Genomic DNA, 21107 nt, shown 5'->3' on the forward strand with positions numbered 1-21107 from the left:
GCTGTTTCCCTTCAGGCAAAGATATTCTGGAGGAAACTGCCCCCACTAGCCCTTGTGATGATGGTGTCCCAAGGAAGACGGTGTCTCCTTTCCCTGTGATGGTGGTGATGATGTCCTAAGGGAGGTGGTGGTTTCTTCCACTGTGATGACGGTGTCCCATGAGAAAGTATCTCTTTCCTTTGTGGTGACAGTTTTCTGGGGACAGTCCTGGCTTCTTCCTTTGAGGTGCCGGCTTCTTAGGGGAAATTCTGGTAATTCCAGCCCCATTTCCACCCATCAAAGCTACTGTGCTGTCCCCGTGATATCCACCACTCGACTGCTCTCTGCCACAATGGTTCTGGCCACACCGGGGACCTGGGCGGGAAGACGACTGAGTGGGCACCTCGTCTTACGGTGCTTCACTTCGTCGCTCCTTGCAGATGTTGCTTATGCTTCTCAATGAAGGTCTGCAGTAACCCTGCGCAGAGCAAGTCTACCGGTGCCATTTATTCCAGCAGCATTTATTCCCTTCATGTCCCTGCATTACATTTTGGTAATTCTCACATTTCAAACATTTTCGTTATCCACTATGGTGATCTGGGATGAAGGATCTTTGATTTTACTATTAGGACTTGCTGAAGGCTCAGATGATGGTTAGTATTCTTTAGCAATGGAGTACTTTTACGTAACGTATATATGTTGTTTTTTTGTTAGCCATAATGATATTATATACTTAATAGACTATAGTGTGGAGAAAACATAACTTTCTTTTTTATTTTTATTTATTTTTTTTTATTAATTTATGTGCACTGGGAAACCAGAAGTTTGTGTGACTCACTTTATTGTGATATTCATTTTATCTCAGGGTCTGGAACCAAAACCTCAGTATCTCTGAGGTCCACCTGAGCCTCAGGCACAGAGATGAAAAAAAATCATTTCTTCACTTCTAGACAGAAACCCTTAAGTCATCATCTTTGATTAATCTTTGCCACTCTTCCATAATATTATGCCAGGAAAATAAATCCACCCTTTCTTTCTAAATCTGATGGTCTTGATTAGTAATATCAGAGAGTAAGAATTACATGGCCAGACAAATATTCTTTGTTTCTTGGCTGTTACAGTCAAAGTTAAGTTCAATGGCCCATTCCATTACAGAATTTTTATAAATACTTGCATATATTTCCCTTTCTAATCACATTCCTCTTTATTTTCTTTAATTTTTATTTTGAACAATATGTGACTTTACTATAAAGTGACACTTTTGATGAAAAAAGATGATAGAATTTTCATTAAAAAGAGAAACTGGGCCTTTGGCTGCATTTTGTTCATCTCCTTCATCAGGAAATGATATAAATAATTAACTTATAACCATTGGAATTAATAAAGTGATCAAACCCATTATTCCATAGTCCACTATATTTTGGCATATAGGTTTAAGGAAAAAACAAACTTTTCTTTTTCTGGAAAACTCAATTTATGTCTTCCTGTTTCTTTATTTGGGACCAGTTAATTCACACTGTGTATTTTCGATATCGCTTCTTTGGTGATTCTTTAGAATTTCAGGTAGGTTCAAAATGCAAAATAATTTATTTTAGCATTGTGAATCTGTTACTTAAATGTTTTGGGTTTATATTTTAGGTAGTGAAAGTGTTATTTGCTCAGTCATATCTGACCCTTTGTAACCCCAGGGACTGTAGTCCCCCAGGCTCCTTTGCCCATGGGATCCTCTAGACAAGAATACTGGAGTGGGATGCCATTCCCTTCTCCAGGGGATCCAAGGATCTTCCTGACCCAGGGATTGAACCTGGGTCTCCTGCACTGCAGGCAGATTCATCTGAGCCATCTGTCTCACCCCATCAAAACTCAACAGAGGATTCCAGTCTCAAGATGAATAAAATCCAACATCTGTACCCTGACTAACAAAACTCAGTGTGACTCCATACTGGCCTCCTTCTAAACCCACGTGGTCCAAGTGTACATCTTCTGAATCCACTCCCTTCTCATTCCATGACTGATGTAAGCCTTCCCCACGCAGGGCTCCTCACCAGCCCTGAGTGGCCTCCTCTGCCCTCTCCCAGGTCAGCTTCTCAGATGAAGGTTTGGGGTTTCAGCCTGTCTCCTGTGAGGGGTCTCCTGATTTTCCATGATCACCTTAGTCTTGAACTCTTTTTCCATCTTGACATCTCTATGTGTGTGCTCAGTCACGTCCGATTCTTTGCAACCCCATGGACAGTAGCCCGCCAGGCTCCTCTGTCCATGGGATTTCCCAGGCAAGAATACTGGAGTGGGTTCCATTTCCTCTTCCAGGGGGTCTTCGTGACTCAGGGATCGAACCTACCTTTTTTGCATATTCTTCAGTGGCAAGCGGGTTCTTTACCACTACACCACCTGGCAGCCTTTGGTATCTCTATGGAACTTTATAAACTATGAGTCTCAATCAGTGAAGTCTCTGGACTCCACTGTATGCTGAGCACTTAGAACAGAAATGGGCCCACAGCAGGCATTCAGAACAGACCGAATTATGAGAGAACAGATGATCATGCACTGCCTAGGCACTAGTGCATCCTAAGTATTGTCAACAGAGTTAATCTATAAGGAGACAGCATTTTGGAATGAATATTTCATTGAGTTAGAGATGGATTCAAATGCTGCTTATACTATTTTTCTTCATCTTAAACTTTAAAAAAAAATCTTATGGATTTAATTTTTCCATCATTACAAACATAAATGATAACAAACTTCACATTAGAAGCTTATCATTTTATATTCATATATATATTCAAATCTTTGGTAGGTCTTTCCAGAATTCCTGCTTTGTTTGGTTGTATAAAACTACTCTTTTAAAAGACTACATCACATAATTGCTACTGTGAATCTCAGAAGTGCACTTCACTTGATAGAGAAGGGAAGAGAATACATCTTTAGTTGTAGCAAAGGGAACAAAGCTTTAAACTTTCAAGCATTTGTACTTCCCTCTTGGGATATCTTTTAATTAAAATAAATTAAAGGAAGTTTTTGAGAGCAGGATTTTGAGTCCTGAAGTGTCATGGTTAAAGTAGTAAAATGACAGATTCATGATTGCTTTATTACTAAGGGCTTACAATTATGTAAACAGTTGGTGAATACATCCTGCGGTGAGTACATATTTCACTCCTCAAACAGGTAGCAGACTTATTCTGCTAAATATGCTCCCCACAGAGCCTAGCGAGTGACCTCACATCAATTTCACATGGAAAATGTAGATGCTTATGGATAAGGCCGCCAATTTTCATAGGAAAGAGAAAAAGATTTAACATGTAATAATATAAAGATTTTTAAATGCAATACTAAATCTTCATAATATACATATGCACACATAAACAGAGATATACAATGGGGATTGTTAGAAAAAAATGGCACTGGCTTTTTAAAGTGGAACGGTTCTTTAGAAGCCTTGTTATATAAGTTTCCCCAAGCTTATTTAAATCTCCACGATGTATATCTTTTAAGGATCAACTAGATATTGAGAGGTTAGCATAAGACAACTTTTAATGCCTTCCTCAATTACGAGGGTGACTGTTTTGGAGTGCTGTACTGTTGAAGGATATTTTCTTTTTTGCCTTTTCAAAACAGATTTATTGACATACAATTTACATATGTTAAATTCTGTCTACTTAATGATGGATTTTAATATATTGACAGCATTATACACCTGTCACCATAACCTAATTTTAGAGCGTTTTCATCAGCCCACAAAGAAACCTGTTCCTCTTAGCTACTATTTATCTGCCCCTCCCCTTACACTTTCAGTACTAATAGATGAAATCAGACAGTGTGTGGTCTTTTGTCCCTGGTTTCTTCACTCAGCAGAATGATTCTGAGGTCTGTCGTCGTCTTAGCCTGTATCTCTACACCTTTCTTTTTAATTGACCAATAATATTTCACTGAAAGTGTTTGACACATTTTGCCTATGCAAGCATCAGTTGGCAGGCCCTTGAACTGTTTTACATTTTGAGTGTTACTCTGCTATGAATAGAAGTGTGTACTAGCTTTTGTGTGTATATATGTTTCCAGGTCTCTTGAGTGTAAAACCTAGGGGTGAAATTGCTGGATCATATGCTAAAACTAATTTAACCATCCAATGAACTGCCAAAAATATATTCCAAATCTTCTGTCCCATTTTGCATTCGTGTAAAGGTTCCAATCTCTCTACCCACTTGCCAACACCTGTTATCAGCTCTGAGTATAGCCCTCATAGAGGGTAGGAACTGCTATCTCGTTGAGGTTGTTAAACTCTTTTCCCAAGCAATACTGAGCATATTTTCTTGTGCTTATTGGCCATTCATTCATCTATCTTCTTTGGAAAAATGTTTCTTTGTATCATTTTCCCAGTTTTTAATTGTGTTTTGTTGTGGTTGAGCTATAAGCATTCTTTATATTCTGGATATTATACATTTAGTAGATTTATCAACTGCAAATATTTTCTCCCATTCTGTGGTTTGTCTTTTCACTTTCTCAGTAGCATCCTTTGCAGCCAAAAACCTTTCAATTTTCATGAAGCCCAACTATTTAGTCCCATTTTACTGCTTCTACTTTTGGTGTCATATCTAAGAAATCATAGCCTAACTTTAGGTCAAACTTCACATTAGAAGCTTATCATTTTATATTCATATATATATTCAAATCTTTGGTAGGTCTTTCCAGAATTCCTGCTTTGTTTGGTTGTATTAAACTACTCTTTTAAAAGACTACATCACATAATTGCTACTGTGAATCTCAGAAGTGCACTTCACTTGCTTCTGTGTTTTCTTTCAAGATTCTATAACTTTAGCTGTTACATTGATGTCTGTGGTCTATTGAGATATTTTTTCTGTCTGTGAGGCAAAAATCTAAATTCCTTACTTACATGTGGATATCCAATTTTCACAGCACTGTTTGGTAGAATGAAATTTTTTTGAGTGATTATATGTCAATACTTCCAGAAAAATTTCTTCTGTAGGATGTCTTTGTTTCTCAGAAAAGCTCTAGAACATTCATATGTTGACCTAGTATGAAATGGAGGTCAAGTAATTTGTCCAACATTTCTTTTTTATTGAAGTATAATTGGCATATAACACATATTTTTATATTGCAATAAGATCATTAAAGTAAGTTGATGTCCATCACAATACTTTAAGTGAGGACTTCTAAGATCTACTGTGACAGAAATATTGTTAACTGTATTCATCATGCTGTGTATTATATCACTTATTTGATAATTAAAATGTATAGCTTATGCCCCCTTCATTTCTCCCACACCTTTTCTCTGGCAACCATCAACCTCTTTTCTGTATCTAGGAGTTTGGCTTTTTGTTGCTGTTTTTTTTTAATTTCTCACATGAATGAGAGCATTTAGGTGTGCGAGTGTGTGTATGTGTGTGTGTGTATGACTTCTTCCTTATCCATTTATTCATCAGTGGACCCACAGGTTGCTTCTATAACTTGGCTGCTAAAAATGATGATGCAGTGACCTGGGGGTGCATATATGTTTTTGAATTAATGTTTTATTTTCTTCAGACAAATAACCAGAAGTGGGATTACTGGATCATATGGTAACTCTATTTTTATTTTGAAAAGGAATCTTTATACTACTTTCCTTAATGGCTATCCCCACTGAGAAAGCACAGGAAATTCCCTTTTCTCCACATCCTTGCCAACACTTGTTATCTCTTGTTTTCTGGGAATAGCTATTCTAAAAGATGGGGGCAGGATGTCATCTCGGTGTGGTTCAATTTCCTTTCTCTGAGGAATAGGGATGTTGAGCATCTTTTCACAGACCTGTTGGCCAAGTGTATGCATTTTTGGAAAAATGTCTATTCAGGTCGCCTGATCAATTTCTATTCAGATTTTTTTCTTTTCTTTTTTTTTTTTTTGCTATTGAGCTGTGTGTGTGTGTGTGTGTGTGTTTGGATATTAATCCCTTATCAGATATATGTTTGGCAAATATTTTCTCCATTCAGTAGGACGTATTTTCCTGTTATTGATAATTACCTTCAGTGTGCAGAAACTTCTCTGATTTGATGTAGTCACATTTGTTTACTCTGACTTTTATTTCCTCTGCTTTTGAAGTCAGATCAAAAATTCAACCTCAAGAGCAATTTCAAGGAGCTTTTCACCTGTATTCTCTTGAGAGTTTTATGGTTTCAGGTCTTACATTCAAATCTTTAATTTTTGTGTACGGCGCATGAGTCTAGTTTTAATCTTTTAATCTTTTGCAGGCAGCTGCCCTCTTTTCCCAACAAACACTGATTAAGAGATGATCCTTCCCTCATTTTATGTTCTTGGCTTCTTTTCCTAAACTAATTTACCATGTTTGTACAGGTTTATTGCTGGGCTCTCTGTTAGGTTCCACTGGTTTATTTGCCTGCTTTTCTGCCAATACCATACTGTTTTGATTACCGTAGCTTTGGAATAGAGTTGGAAATCCAGGAGGGGAAGCCTCCAGGTTTGCTTTTCTTTGCCAAGGTTGCTTCTGGTGATTCTGGGTCTTCTATGGTTCCATACGCATTTTACGTTTGTTCTACTTTTGTGAAAATTTACATTTTGATAGGGATTGTAATGAAACTGCAGATTTTTTATGATAGTACAGACATTTTACAATATTAATTCACCCAGTCCATGAGTGTGGGATATGTTTCCACTTATTTGTATTATCTTCAATTTCTTAAATCTCTATAGTTTTCATGTACAATTATTCTACCTTCTTTGTTAAATTTATTCCCAGTTTCACTATTCTTTTGATATATTTATGAATGAAATTGTTCTCTTAATTTCTCATACTTTATAATTAGTGTATAGAAATGAAACAGATTTTTCATGTTGATTTTGTATCATCGGTCGGTAAAGAATCTGCCTGCAGTGCAGGAGACCCAGGTTCAATTCCTGGGTTGGGAAGATCCCCTGGAGAAGGAAATGGCAACCCACTCCAGTATCTTTGCCTAGAAAATCTCATGGACAGAGGAGCCTGGTGGGCTGCAGTTCATGGGATCACAAAGAGTCAGGCACACCTGAGTGACTAACACTAACACTAACTAACTAACTTTACAGAACTCATTTATTAGTCTGACAGACTTTGGTGGAGTTTTTAGGTTTTCTGTGTATAAAATCATGTCACATGCAAATAATGAAAGTGTCACTTCTTCCTTTCCAGTTGGGATGACTTTTTATTTTCCCCTTAATTGCTGTGGCTATGAATTCCAAGACTATATTGGATTAAAATGGTGATAATAAGCATCATTTTATTTTTCTGGGTTGCAGAGCTTTTCACAGTGAGTATAAGGCTATCTGTGGAGTTATCACATACGGTCTTTATTTGGTTCAGGTACATTCTCCCATATTAATGTTTCTGAGTTTTTCTATCATAAATGAATGCTGGATTTTGTTAAATGCCTCTACTTCATCTATTGAGATAGTAAGATTTTTATCCTTCATTTTGTTAAAATTTTCTATCATGTTGATTGATCTGCAAATGTTGAACCATCTTTTCATCTCAGAGACAAGTCCCACTGTATCAAGTGCATGATCCTCTGATGTATTGTTGAATTTGGTTTCCTAATATTTTGTTAAGGTAACTTGTATCTATGTTTGTCAGGAGTACTGACATGTAATTTTTTTTCTTGTGATGTCTTTGCTTTTGGTACCAAGGAAATGCTGGCATCATAAAATGATTTTTAAAAGTGTTCTCTCTTTTTCTGCATTTTGGAAGAGTTTGAGAGGACTGATTAATTCTTCTTTGAATGTTTGGTAGAAATCACCAGTGAAGTCTTTGCTTCTGGACTTTTGTCAGGAGGTTTTTGATTACTGATTGAATCCCCCTACAGTAATTGGGCTATTAAAATTTTCTCTTTCTTCATGATTCAGTCATGGAAGGTTGCTCATTTCTAGTAATATACTGATTTCATGTTCAATTTATTTGAGTATATTGTAGTTAATCTGTTATGATCCATAGCATTCTGTGGTATCAATCATAACATTTCTTTAATTTTTTAATTTGTTTATTTAGGCATTTTTTTTCTTGGTGATTCTAGGTTAATATTTGTCATTTTTTTTTTTTAGAACCAGCTTTGGTTTTAGTGATCTTTTCCATTGTCTGTTTTATTTATTTCTACTGATCTTTGTTACTTCCTTTCTACTAACCACCTTTCATTAGTTCTTCTTTTTTCTAGTTCTTTGAATTGTAAAGTTCAATTGTTTATTTTAGATTTTTCTTTTCTTGAGAGAGGGATTTCTCACTATGAGTTTGTCTCTTAGAATACTTCAAGGTATTAATTTATCTTTTGATTTCTTCATTGACCCATTGTTGGGCAACATGTTGTTTAATCTGTGTATATTTGTGAACTGTTTCCTTGTAATTGATTAAAGTGTATTACTTCTAGTGAGAAAAGATTCTTGCTATGATTTCAGTTTTCATAAAAGTGTTAAGATTTGCATTGTGGTCTAACATGAGATCTGTCCTAGAGAATTCTCCATGTGCACTTGAGGAGGATGTATATTGCTTTTGGATGGACTGTTATGCATATACCTGTTAATACCATATAAATTAGTGTATCATTTAAGGCCAGTATTTAATTATTATTCTGTCTGGATGATCTGTCTATTGATGTAAGTGGGGTATTAAAGTCCCTGACATTTATTGTATTACAGTCTATTTCTCCTTTAAGTTTTTTTGTTTTTTTTTTAATATTTGCACTGTGTATTTATGTATTTCTATGCTTGCTGTTGTTCAGTTGCTAAGTTGTGTCTGACTCTTTGTGACCCATGGGCTGCAGCATACCGGGCTCCTCTGTCTTCATCTGTCTCCCAGAGTTTGCTCAAATTCATGTTCATTGAGTCAGTGATGGTATATAACCATCTCATCCTCTTCCACCCCCTTCTCCTTTTGCTCTCAATCTTTCCCAGCATCAGGGTCTTTTCCAATGAGTAGGTTCTTCACTCAGGTGGCCAAAGTATTGGAGCTTCAGTTTTAGCATTAGTCCTTCCAATGAATATTCAAGGTTGATTTCCTTTAGGAATGACTGGTTTTATTCCTATGCTTGGAACATAAATATTTACACAGATTATATCTTCTTTTGGACTGTCTCCTTTATCATTATGTAGTACTCTTATTTGTCTCTCTTTTTTTTTTTTGTCTCTTATTATAGTCTTTATTTTAAAATCTATTTTGTTTAATAAAGGGCTTCCCTGATAGCTCAGTTGGTAGAGAATCCACCTGCAATTCAGGAGACCCCACTTCAATCCCTGGGTCAGGAGGATTCATTGGAGAAGGGATAGGCTACCCACTCTAGTATTCTTGGGCTTCCCTTGTGGCTCAGCTGGTAAAGAATCAGCCTGCAATGCAGGAGACATGGGTCCAATCCCTGTGTTGGGAAGATCCGCTGGAGAAAGGAAAGGCTACCCACTCCAGTATTCTTGCCTGGAAGTCCATGGGGTCACAAATAGTTGGACATGACTGAGTCACTTTCACTTTCATTTTCACTTTGTTTGATAAAAGTACAGATTCTCCAACTTTCTTTTGGCTGTTATTTGCATAGAATATATTTTTTCATTGCTATACTTTCAGCTTGGGTATGTCATTACCTCTGATGTGATTCTCTTGTAGGCAGCACATAGAGGGATATTTTTCTTTAAATTTTTTAAATCCATTCAGTCACTCTATACCTTTTGATTGGCAAATTTAGTTGATTAATATTTAAATTATTGATAGGTATGTACTTACTGTCATTTCGCTAATTGTTTTTTGGTGGCTTTGTGGTTCTTCTGTTGCATTCTTCTCTTGCTTTCTCCCTTTGTGTTTTAATGACTTTCTGTAATGGTTTGCTTAGATTTGTTTCTCATTATATTTTGTGTATCTACTATAAGTTTCTGCTTGGCATTTGCCATGAGGCTTACACACAACAGTCTGTGTTTATAGTTTATAACAGTCAATTTTAAATAGATAACATCTTAACTTGAACATATTCTAGATCTCTACACTTTTATCCTGCCCTTCCTACACTTTGTCTTTGATATAATATTTTAAGGCTTTTTATCATGAATATGTTTACTAATCATTATTGTTACTTATACTACTTTTTTCGATGTCCTTCACACTAGCTTTATAAGTGTTTAATCCACTATTTTTATATTAACCTTCACCAGTGAGGTTAATATCTTTACATGTTCTCTTGTTGCTAATTAGTGCCCTTTGCACCTGAAGGATGTCTTTTTAACATGTATCTTAAAAAAAATAATAATAACATGTATCTTAAAGTAGTTCAGTGGTGATGAACTCTTTTAGTTTTGGCTGTCTGGAAAGAGTATTTATTTCTACAATCCTGAATAATAACTTGGCCAAGAAGATTATTATTGGTCAGAAGTTTTATTGTTTGTTTCCTTTTAGGACTTTGAATACATCATGTCACTCCCTTTTGGCCTCAGATACCCTGTTGAAAATCTGCTTATAGTCTTCTGGGGGTTACCTTGTATGTGATGTGTTATTTTTCTCTTGCTGCTTTTAAGATTTATCATTTGTCTTTGACAGTTTAATTATGTCTCAGTACATGTCTCTTGGAGTTCGTTTTATTTGGAACTCTCTGGGTTCCCTGAATCTGTATGTCTGCTTCCTTCCCCAGTTTAGGAAAATGTTCAACCATTATTTATTGACATAAGTTTCCCGCTGCTTTCATTCGTTTCCTCCATTTTGGACTCCTAACTGTGAATTTTAGCTTGCTTGATGCTGTACCCAAAGTCCCTTAAGCTATGAGTGCTTTTTAAAGTCTTTTTTCTTTGCTCTTCTATTTGGGTCAGTCCCACTGCCCTGTCTTCCAGATCACTGATCCTTCCTTCTGCTTCATTTAGAGTGCTGTTGAACCCCTCTTGTGTATTTTTCAGTTTAGTTACTCTATTCTTCAGTAATCTTTTTTTCTATTTGTACCTTCTGATATTTTATTGCTATATCTCTTTGTTAAAGTTTTAACTATTAATCAATGTTTCTGCCAAGTTCCATTATCATTTTATGACACTTATTTTGAATCTTATCAGTCAAATTACTTATTTCTGTTTTATTAAGCTTCTTTTTCTGATTTTTTAATCTTTTTCTTTCATTTGGAAAATGCTCCTTAATATAAACATTTGTTAAAAGTATATGTACCTTATTACCTAGGAATTACACTCTGCTGTTTCCCCATGTGTAGTGAAAACAAAAGTCCAAATAACATTTTGTACAAGAATTATAAACTTGTTCATATAGTCTGAAACTGAAACAACCCAAATGCCCCTCAATGGAAAAGTGGATAAACATATGTTTATATATTCATACAACAGAATACTACCCAGCAATAAAAATGAGTTATTGATATGTTCAACACATTAATGAATGTTTAAGACATTATATGGGGAGACAGACACCAGACATAAGAGATATATGTACAATTGTATTTACAGAAAGTCCAGATGAAGTCAATTTATAATAAAAATCAGAAAAGTTGCCTATGGAGGGAGGGTGTAAGAACTGAATATAAGGTGCAAAAAGTAACTTAATGTGGTATGGAAGTAATGTAGGCCTTTATCCAGTGTGTTGGCTACATCTGTTGGCATTAACCATTTCTTCAAAATAAGTGAACCATACAATTAAGATACATGCATTTCACTGAAAACATATACTACCTCAATTTAAAAAATAACTATTTTATAGCAACTTGGGTTCTGAACCTGGAAAGGAAGGTTGAAATCCACGGGCATTTTAGGTTGAATTGCCATTGAATTTAAAATGTCTTTGTGTTTTATTAGTATGTTTTACTAACTATTCACTCTAGTTTTGTTTCAAATCATCCTTTATTAAGATAGCCTAATAAGGGACAAACTGTTCCATAAAATATGTGTTAATTCATAACAACTGTTTGTCAATTTCATAATGTTATACATTCAATGCTAACTTGAATGAGCAACATTTTTAGCTGTGGGGAATTATTACAGTTTACCTTCTTTACATATTAGCCAAAATAATATCTTCATTTTCAGTTTCTGAAATTGAAATAGGTATTCATTTGAACACTGTAGTATTGCCATTTTTGTAGAGAAAAAGCAATAGAATGTTCCCAGAGCCATAGGGTTCAAGCTGACATGTTTCATTGATTCCATGAAGGTAAACAGAAAGAAATTTCAAAACTATGATGAGCATAATGCTTCATATAGTTGTAACCACTTAGTACAAGGTTTCATTTCTTGCAGAATATAAGGAGAGATGAGAAGCGGTAGGAGATTATTTTAAATAGTAAGTAACAGTTGGTTGGTAAACTGACTCAGGATATCTGTGGAAAAGAAGCAGGGTTGAAAGAAACTAAGAAAATAATGGGCATCATTGATAATTTCACCTTCAGAATGAACAGTTATTGACAAGTTGGTTGTCTCTGTAGAGATTTATTACTTGGATTTGGGGGTGACCAACTGGTCCCTGGAGGATGCACTCATCAGATAAGGGAGGGGGTTGCTAGCTCTACATCCAAGAAAGCCTTTCCTTGTAGGGTGAATATTGTAAGTAGTCATGGAAATAATCACACATTTGGAAATGGGGGAAAGGATATTTGCTATTATAGCAGGACAAAATAAATAAATAAACCAATTGGTTGTAAGCCCTTTGCAAACAGGGAAGGAATATGGAATAACTATCTTAATCCCATAATATACAATACAACACAAAACACAGACTAGCTGATGAAAAGCTATTTATTGATTTAATGGTTATAAATACTGATCCAACGCTCAGTGCAGACAGCACGGGTATAGACTATTGGGTGAATCAGGAAACTGCATGGGTGAAACTTTGAGATCAAGAAGAATTTTATTTAGTTGACATATACTTATTCGGTTTAACATTTGACCGGGCACAATGGTTTAAATCTTTGCTATTCAGGATATGAAAGGAAACTGCTGCAGGCTATGATCACCCCAGTTACGCAGGACAGGATTTTCCAGAAGAGAAGAAAATTGCTCCCTTTAAACCAGTGCTTTTTAGGCTTTAAAGTGCAGAAAATTGTCTGGTAGGGATCATGTGAAAACACCAGTACCACTTCTCTAGGGGTGATGTGGGTGTGGGATTCTGCATTCTCAACAAGCCACCAGGGGAGGTTGATGCTGCTGAGGCAGGTCCGCACTGAGTAGTGAGTCTTCAGACCGTGCTGTGCCTGGGATGGGCAGGGAGTCTGGAGGGGGACGGGAGACCTGTGCTCATGGTCCCATTTATCCAGGTCTGGGGAGAAGATTGGGAGGGTACCAGCTCTTCCAAAGGCCAGACAGTTTGCAGTCTGAAAAGCGGCCCATCACGGTCAGTTAGTCGCTATTGATGGAGTGGTATCTATACGTGGATCCTGACGTTCAGTGCCCCGGCAAGAACAGAGGCGGCAAGAGTCACGCTATCTGTCCTTAAGTTTCTCACTCTGCTTCCAGAGAGATGATTTGACAAAAATAAAAAATACACAACACCACCAATTTAAAAAACCGAATATTCCATGGTGTATATGTACCACAGCTTCCTTATCCATTCTATGCAAAACAGAAAAAGAGACACAGATGTACAGAACAGAATTTTGGACTCTGTGGGAGAAGGCGAGGGTGGGATGTTTCGAGAGAACAGCATTGAAACATGTATATTATCTAGGGTGAAACAGATCACCAGCCCAGGTTGGATGCATGAGACAAGTGCTCGGGCCTGGTGCACTGGGAAGACCCAGAGGGATCGAGTAGAGAGGGAGGGTGGGAGGAGGGATCGGGATGGGGAATACATGTAAATCCGTGGCTGATTCATGTCAATGTATGACAAAAACCACTACAATATTGTAAAGTAATTAGCCTCCAACTAATAAAAATAAATGGGAGTGGCTCCCGCTCTCACAGCCATTGCAGTACATTGAGCTCCATAGAGACAGCGCCGGGGCAAGTGAGAGCCGGACGGGCACTGGGCGGCTCTGTGCCTCGCGGAGGATAAATAATTAAACATGGGCAAAGGAGATCCTAAGAAGCCAAGAGGCAAAATGTCATCATATGCATTCTTTGTGCAAACTTGCCAGGGGGAGCACAAGAAGCAGCACCCGGATGCTTCAGTCAACTTCTCAGAGTTTTCTAAGAAGTGCTCAGAGAGGTGGAAGACCATGTCTGCTAAAGAGAAAGGAAAATTTGAAGACATGGCAAAGGCGGACAAGGCCCGTTATGAAAGAGAAATGAAAACTTATATCCCTCCTAAAGGGGAAACAAAAAAGAAGTTCAAGGATCCCAATGCACCCAAGAGGCCTCCTTCGGCCTTTTTCTTGTTTTGTTCTGAGTATCGTCCAAAAATCAAAGGCGAACATCCTGGCCTGTCCATTGGTGATGTTGCAAAGAAACTGGGAGAGATGTGGAATAACACTGCTGCGGATGACAAGCAGCCTTATGAGAAGAAGGCTGCTAAGCTGAAGGAAAAGTATGAAAAGGATATTGCTGCATACCGAGCTAAAGGGAAGCCTGATGCAGCAAAAAAGGGAGTTGTTAAGGCCGAAAAAAGCAAGAAAAAGAAGGAAGAGGAGGAAGACGAGGAAGATGAAGAGGATGAGGAGGAGGAAGAAGATGAAGAGGATGAGGAGGAGGAAGAAGATGATGATGATGAATAAGTTGGTTCTAGCGCAGTTTTTTTTTTTTTTCTTGTCTATAAAGCATTTAACCCCCCTGTACACAACTCACTCATTTTAAAGAAAAAAAATTGAAATGTAAGGCTGTGTAAGATTTGTTTTTAAACTGTACAGTGTCTTTTTTTGTATAGTTAACACACTACCGAATGTGTCTTTAGATAGCCCTGTCCTGGTGGTATTTTCAATAGCCACTAACCTTGCCTGGTACAGTATGGGGGTTATAAATTGGCATGGAAATTTAAAGCAGGTTCTTGTTGGTGCACAGCACAAATTAGTTATATATGGGGATGGTAGTTTTTTCATCTTCAGTTGTCTCTGATGCAGCTTATATGAATAATTGTTGTTCTGTTAACTGAATACCACTCTGTAATTGCAAAAGAAAAAGAAAAAAAGTTGCAGCTGTTTTGTTGACATTCTGAATGCTTCTAAGTAAATACAATTTTTTTTATTAAAAAATAAATAAATAAATAAATAAATAGGAAAAAAAATAAAAAATAAAAAACTGAATAAACATACTAAGCTTCCCTGGATTGTGAATCACAAATGGTTTACAAATGCTAGAGATCACCAGGGCAAATGAGGCGGATGCCTCTGAGTGACATTTGAGAAGGTTTAGTACTAGAGCTGCACTTTAAATACGTGGGAGGTAGCCGATAAGTCATGAAGAAGTAGGTATCTTCTGTGAACCTCCAGAGGAGGCATCAAAGGAGAGCAGTTAGGAGAGATGGGAGCCGTGGCTTGTCTGAAGGTACAACTTGGTGGGCGTGATCAGAGATGAAAGCTAATGCAGAGACAGTAGCAACCTTCTTGAAAATGGATAAGAAATAAAGGTGTGGGTTTCTGAACAGCAAAAGAAAATGACATGATTTAAATGACAGTCATGGACACTGGAGCTGGATGAAATAGATTGGAATGAAAAGTCTAAAAATAGAAGAACAGCCCAAGAGGCCGCTGCAGTGACTTGAGACTGCTGATGGCTGGGTGTGGGGATCAGGCCACAGAGGCTCAGAGAAACTTGGCTCAGTGGGAAGTGTCGACGTCCCCGGGGCCCCAGGTGAAGAGGAAGGGGTGGGCTACAAGGGCCCTTTCAGGCGTTCTCTTCCACTCTTTTGAGACACTTTCTTCCATCTTTAGCACTCTCTTCCTCAGTGCCTCTGTCAAAGAGTGAAAAGATGACCCACATGTGATACAGAAAGGATGGTCTTAGACCTCTTCAGAGTAACAGTTACTGGAAGGAAAGCACCATGGCGATAAGACTTTTTTTTTTTAATCTGTATTTTATTAGACTATAACTGAATTACAAAGTTGTCTTAGTTTCTGGCATACAGCAAAGTGATTCTGTTATATATATACATTTCTTTTTCATGCTTGTTCCCACTTTGGATAATTATAGGGTAGTGAATAGCATTCCCTGTGCTATACAGTAACGCCTTATTGTTTATCTATTTAGATATAGTAGTTTGCATTTGCTAATCTCAAACTGCTAACTTTTTTTTTAATTGGAGGATAAGAGATGGGAATACCAGACCACCTGACCTGCCTCTTGAGAAACCTGTATGCAGGTCAGGAAGCAACAGTTAGAACTGGACATGGACCAACAGACTGGTTCCAAATAGGAAAAGGAGTACGTCAAGGCTGTATATTGTCACTCTGCTTATTTAACTTATATGCAGAGTACATCATGAGAAACGCTGGGCTGGAAGAAGCACAGGCTGGAATCAAGATTGCAGGGAGAAATATCAATAACCTCAGATATGCAGATGACACAACCCTTATGGCAGAAAGTGAAGAGAAACTAAAGAGCCTCTTGATGAAAGTGAAAGAGGAGAGTGAAAAAGTTGGCTTAAAACTCAACATTCAGAAAACTAAGATCATGGCATCTGGTCCCATCACTTCATGGCAAATAGATGGGGAAACAGTGGAAACAGTGTCAGACTTTATTTTTGGGGGCTCCAAAATCACTGCAGATGGTGACTGCAGCCATGAAATTAAAAGACACTTACTCCTTGGAAGGAAAGTTATGACCAACCTAGACAGCATATTAAAAAGCAGAGACATTACTTTGTCAACAAAAGTCCGTCTGATCAAGGCTATGGTTTTTCCAGTGGTCATGTATGGATGTGAGAGTTGGACTATAAAGAAGGCTGAGTGCAGAAGAATTTATGCTTTTGAACTGTGGTGTTAGAGAAGACTCTTGCGAGTCCTTGGACTCCAAGGAGATCCAACCAGTCCATCCTAAAGGAGATCAATCCTGGGTGTTCATTGGAAGGACTGATGTTGAAGCTGAAACTCCAATACTTTGGCCACCTGATACAAAGAGCTGACTCATTGGGAAAAACCCTGAGGCTGGGAAAGAATGAGGGCAGGAGGAGAAGGGGACGACAGAGGATGAGATGGTTGGATGGCATCACCGATTCAATGGACATGGGTTTGTGTGGACTCCGGGAGTTGGTGATGGACAGGGAGGCCTGGTGTGCTGCGGTTCATGGGGTCACAAAGAGTCGGACACGACTGAGCAACTGAACTGAACTGAATTACTTTTAAATGTTGTGCTGCTTTCTGCCATATTACAATGCATATCTCCCTCTGAACCTCCCTCTCACATCCCCATCATCCCACTCCTCTAGGTCGTCACAGAAAAGGGGATAAGCTTTAATAGTAAAGTCTCAGGGAAATATTTGAGGAGACTGGGAATTTCATCCCATGCTGCAGATCAAATAAATACGAGAAACGTTCCTTTCTATTGGGTTGACCAAATGTTCATTGGAGCTTTCCCATAAGAAAACCTGGACAAGCTTTTTGGCCAAAGCAGTATTTGCCACAATGAGTCTTAAATTCTGAGGGGTAGCATGAAAAGCACTGACTTGGAAAATCCAAAAATGTGCATTCTGGCCAGATCTTCTCTGTCACTTGGCTGTGTCAATTTCAGAAAAGGTTTATTGATTGAGGGTGGCAGTTTTCTTTTCTGTAAAGTGAAAACTGATGGCTAACCTCCTGGCTCTTATGCTTGCTATGAAAGTTATTTGAAAGGCAGACGAGAGATAATAGAAGCAGAATGTTTTCTAAAGTTACTAGTCTGGAAGAAGATCAGTCATGTTGCAATTGACAGTAAGCAAAAGTCTGCAAGAATGCCTTTTACCGTTTAAGGATAATGTAACACCTTCTATTTCTAACTTAGTGCAGTTGTTCATTTGTTCAGACAGCAGGCAGGCAGGGGCCACTTTAATGTTCATAATAATGATATAGATTCAGGAATTATTCATGGTGAGTGTTAACTAATCTTATAGGATCATAGTATCTACTTAGGAAGATATTCATTTTTTTCATGATTTTTTTCAAAAGCAGTTTGGGGTTCACAGCAAAATGGAGGGGAAAGTACAGAGATCTCCCATGACCCCCTACCCATATTCACGCAGAGCCTTCCCCATTATCCACACCCCCACCAGATGGTACGTGTCTTAAACTGATGGACCTACACTGACACGTCACCGTCACCCACGTTCCGTCCTGTTCCTAAGGGTCTACCCCGGGTGCTGTCCATCCTGTGAGTGTGGACAAATGTATAACGATGTGTATGGATTGTTATGATGTCTCTCCCTGCCCTAAAAATCCTCTGTGTTCCAGCTTTTTTCCGTTCCCTCCTGAAGAAGCCATTCAGGAAGAGATCTGAAAGCTTGGATTAAATTGCACCAGTGCAAGCTAGGCAACTTTAAGGAAATCAGAACTAAAGAAAGGAATTAGAAATCAGAGAAGAACACAAAAGTGAAGCTATGTGTGAGATCTAATAAGCACACAAGGATTCTGAGAAGCTCTTTCTAAAATTCTCTATTCCTGTCTGTATGGAAGACTTAGCTTAGGCCTTTAAATATATGCTACTCTCTAATCAGGTACTCTTTATGCAGACGTTTTTAACTGACTAACCTAAAAACTTTCCTACAGGAGAATTTTAAAATGAACATCTCAAAATCCATATTAGATAATATTGTGTCATTGTTAAGCCTCCTAAATGTGGTAATTATATTGTGTGTACAAGAATGCTTTTATTCTTATGAGATAAATGCTGAAATGCTTATGGGTGAAGTGTCATGATGTCTGCAACTAATTTTCAAATGATTCAAAGTAGAGAGAGAATTGATAGTTTCTACACATCAAGTAAATGTGGCATAATGTTAACAATCAGTGATTATCAGTGAAGAATACATGTGCTCACTATTTGTGCAATTTTCTGTAAAACTGAAAACTTGCCAAATCGAAAGTTGGTGGAAGAAAGCCTCGAACTTTATTTAGTAGGTTTGTTGACAGTACTGTTGGTGAAGTAATTCCAAAGTATCTCTTGTCTGTTATAGGATCAGGCAAAGGAGTAAAAATACTGACCATAGTGGCTGTAGGTGCTTTGTATCATGTCATCCTGTTTTGTTTTCTTCATCACATTTATAATCTCAAAAACATTCATTTTGTTCAATGTTAGCCCCTACCCAGTAAATGCTATTTGAGCAAATTAAGAAAAAAAAAAAAACACCTGCTATGAAATATCTCAAAGCCGTGCAGTTATAAGAAACACCCAAAGAAATGAAACATCCTCACTCAAGGACTTTTCCATAGATTTTTTTTTTTTTGTCCTGAATTTAGTTTACCACATTTTAGTGTACATTGTCCTATGAAATTTTGCTCAACTTAAATTCAAGCACATACATTCATGTTTACTAATTAAAGCTACTTTATAGTATATAGTTTGGAGAAAATTAGAGACCTATAAAGTCATTTTTGCTTTACTTTCCAAATATATTTAAATATTCCTAAAATATAAGAAATAATTCAGAAGAATATGTTTGTCATAAACCACCACATTTCAGAGTTACGATGCTGGTCATCAAGCAGACTTTATGAAATTAATTTCTAGGCAGTGATGAATCATATTAGAAGCAATCCTGGTTTCAGTGGAGCCTTTATAACCCAAAGGAATTGCACGCCTTTTGTCTATCGTTGAGGGATATTTCTGGCCGTCTATCCTGTGAGCTCAGATGACAGGTGCTATCTGTTGCTCTCTGCGCCTGACAGTTTGGACACATCCATTCATTAGAAACACTCTTGTCCCTCAAAAATAGCTGCATAGAAGAGTATCCATTTAAGACTCCTCCATGTCTTTTCATGGCTCGATAGCTTGTTTTTTTTTAGTGATGAATAATATTCTATTATCTGGTACGCTATAGTTTATTTGTCAATTCGCCAACTGAAGGACAATCTCTGTTGCCTCCAGATTTTGCCAGTTACAAATAAAGCTGCAATTAACATTCATGTGCAGATTTCATGAGTGACTAACACTTTCTCTTTGTGTAGATATAAAATTATTCATATAATGTTAATCATTATATTTATGATATTTAATTATGTCCAAAATTACTCTAACAAAGAAGATATTAATACTAATTATGTTTATATATATATATGTAGCCTCATTTCCTCTAAATTTTCTGTTAAGGAAGATTAAATTCTTGCTTAGGGATGTGCATAGGTTAAAAACATTCAATGTCCAATTATGTATGAAATATTGAATGTGAATACTAGTATGACTAGCAGATGACCAAGAAATTTGTTAATACATTTCACCAATAGACCCTAACCTGCCACATTCATCTGTTGATGGTAATCAGGGTTTCATTTTAAGAGTCATCATAAGGATTGGAAAAGCAGGAGTAACTCGTTTTGTGTTAATTTTCAAACATAGGGTCCAGGGGGTTCTGGGGGAGCTATAAGCTGGTGGAATAGACAAGGGAGGGAAGAGGAGCCCTGCGCTGAAGGAAGGCACACAGCCTGTCATGAGGGGACTGAGGAACACGGAAAATAAGGATAGTGCAGATATTCATTATCTACTGGGGCAACATGGTAAAACGCCAATTCCTGTTAACTCAGGAAGCGAGTTTTATTTTCTCCCTGTCTTCTCATATTCTGATATCTTTCCTCAGAAACTGGGCAGTTCCTCAGAATATTAGAGGTTTCTCAATAAAAGCACTTTCACCCACAGGCAACAAGGACCCCATATGTTCCCTGTATCTGCCCCGCAGCCGTGAGCTCTGTGCCTCACGTGTGTGGTCTCCTGTGGTCCCAGCAGCAACCCCACGACACCCTGCTGGCTTCACGGGGAAGCCAACATTGCAAGTGGTTAAGTGGTGATGCAGGCGGTGGACTCAAGAGTTCAAGGCCAGGCTGAGCAGCTGCAGAGCTGGGGCCGCTTACACGGCTCTGGACACTGGTGCCCACAGGCTAGTTTAACAGGGGCACTTATACATGGTCACCAGTACCGCTGAAATCGTCTTCAACAATACACATTGGGATCGGGAAGGGGAACACAGGTAAATCCACGGCTGATTCATGTCAATGTATGGCAAAAACCACTACAATATAAAATAAATAAATAAATAAAATTCAAAAAATAAAATAAAATCATGTTGCAAATGGCAAAAAAAACCAATACAC

At 37.7% G+C, this 21107-nt stretch overlaps 2 protein-coding genes across 2 annotated transcripts in view; one reads left to right on the forward strand and one right to left on the reverse strand.

The window, feature by feature from the left end:
• The window catches only part of CSMD1 (CUB and Sushi multiple domains 1), a 2014689-nt gene that overhangs the window by 893260 nt on the left and 1100322 nt on the right, over window positions 1–21107 (reverse strand). The window lies entirely within an intron of this gene.
• Window positions 13953–15089, forward strand: LOC122687930 (high mobility group protein B1-like). The gene has a single exon (XM_043893674.1). The coding sequence runs from the start codon at window positions 13968–13970 to the stop codon at window positions 14613–14615; it is 648 nt and encodes a 215-aa protein (XP_043749609.1). The 5' UTR covers window positions 13953–13967; the 3' UTR covers window positions 14616–15089.

The sequence above is a fragment of the Cervus elaphus genome, chromosome 32, assembly GCF_910594005.1.
Source record: "Cervus elaphus chromosome 32, mCerEla1.1, whole genome shotgun sequence".
Lineage (NCBI taxonomy): Eukaryota > Metazoa > Chordata > Mammalia > Artiodactyla > Cervidae > Cervus > Cervus elaphus.

Bases quoted from the DNA above. Each gene is read 5' to 3' on its own strand.
- LOC122687930 (XM_043893674.1), top strand. From the start codon at position 13,968: ATGGGCAAAGGAGATCCTAAGAAGCCAAGAGGCAAAATGTCATCATAT.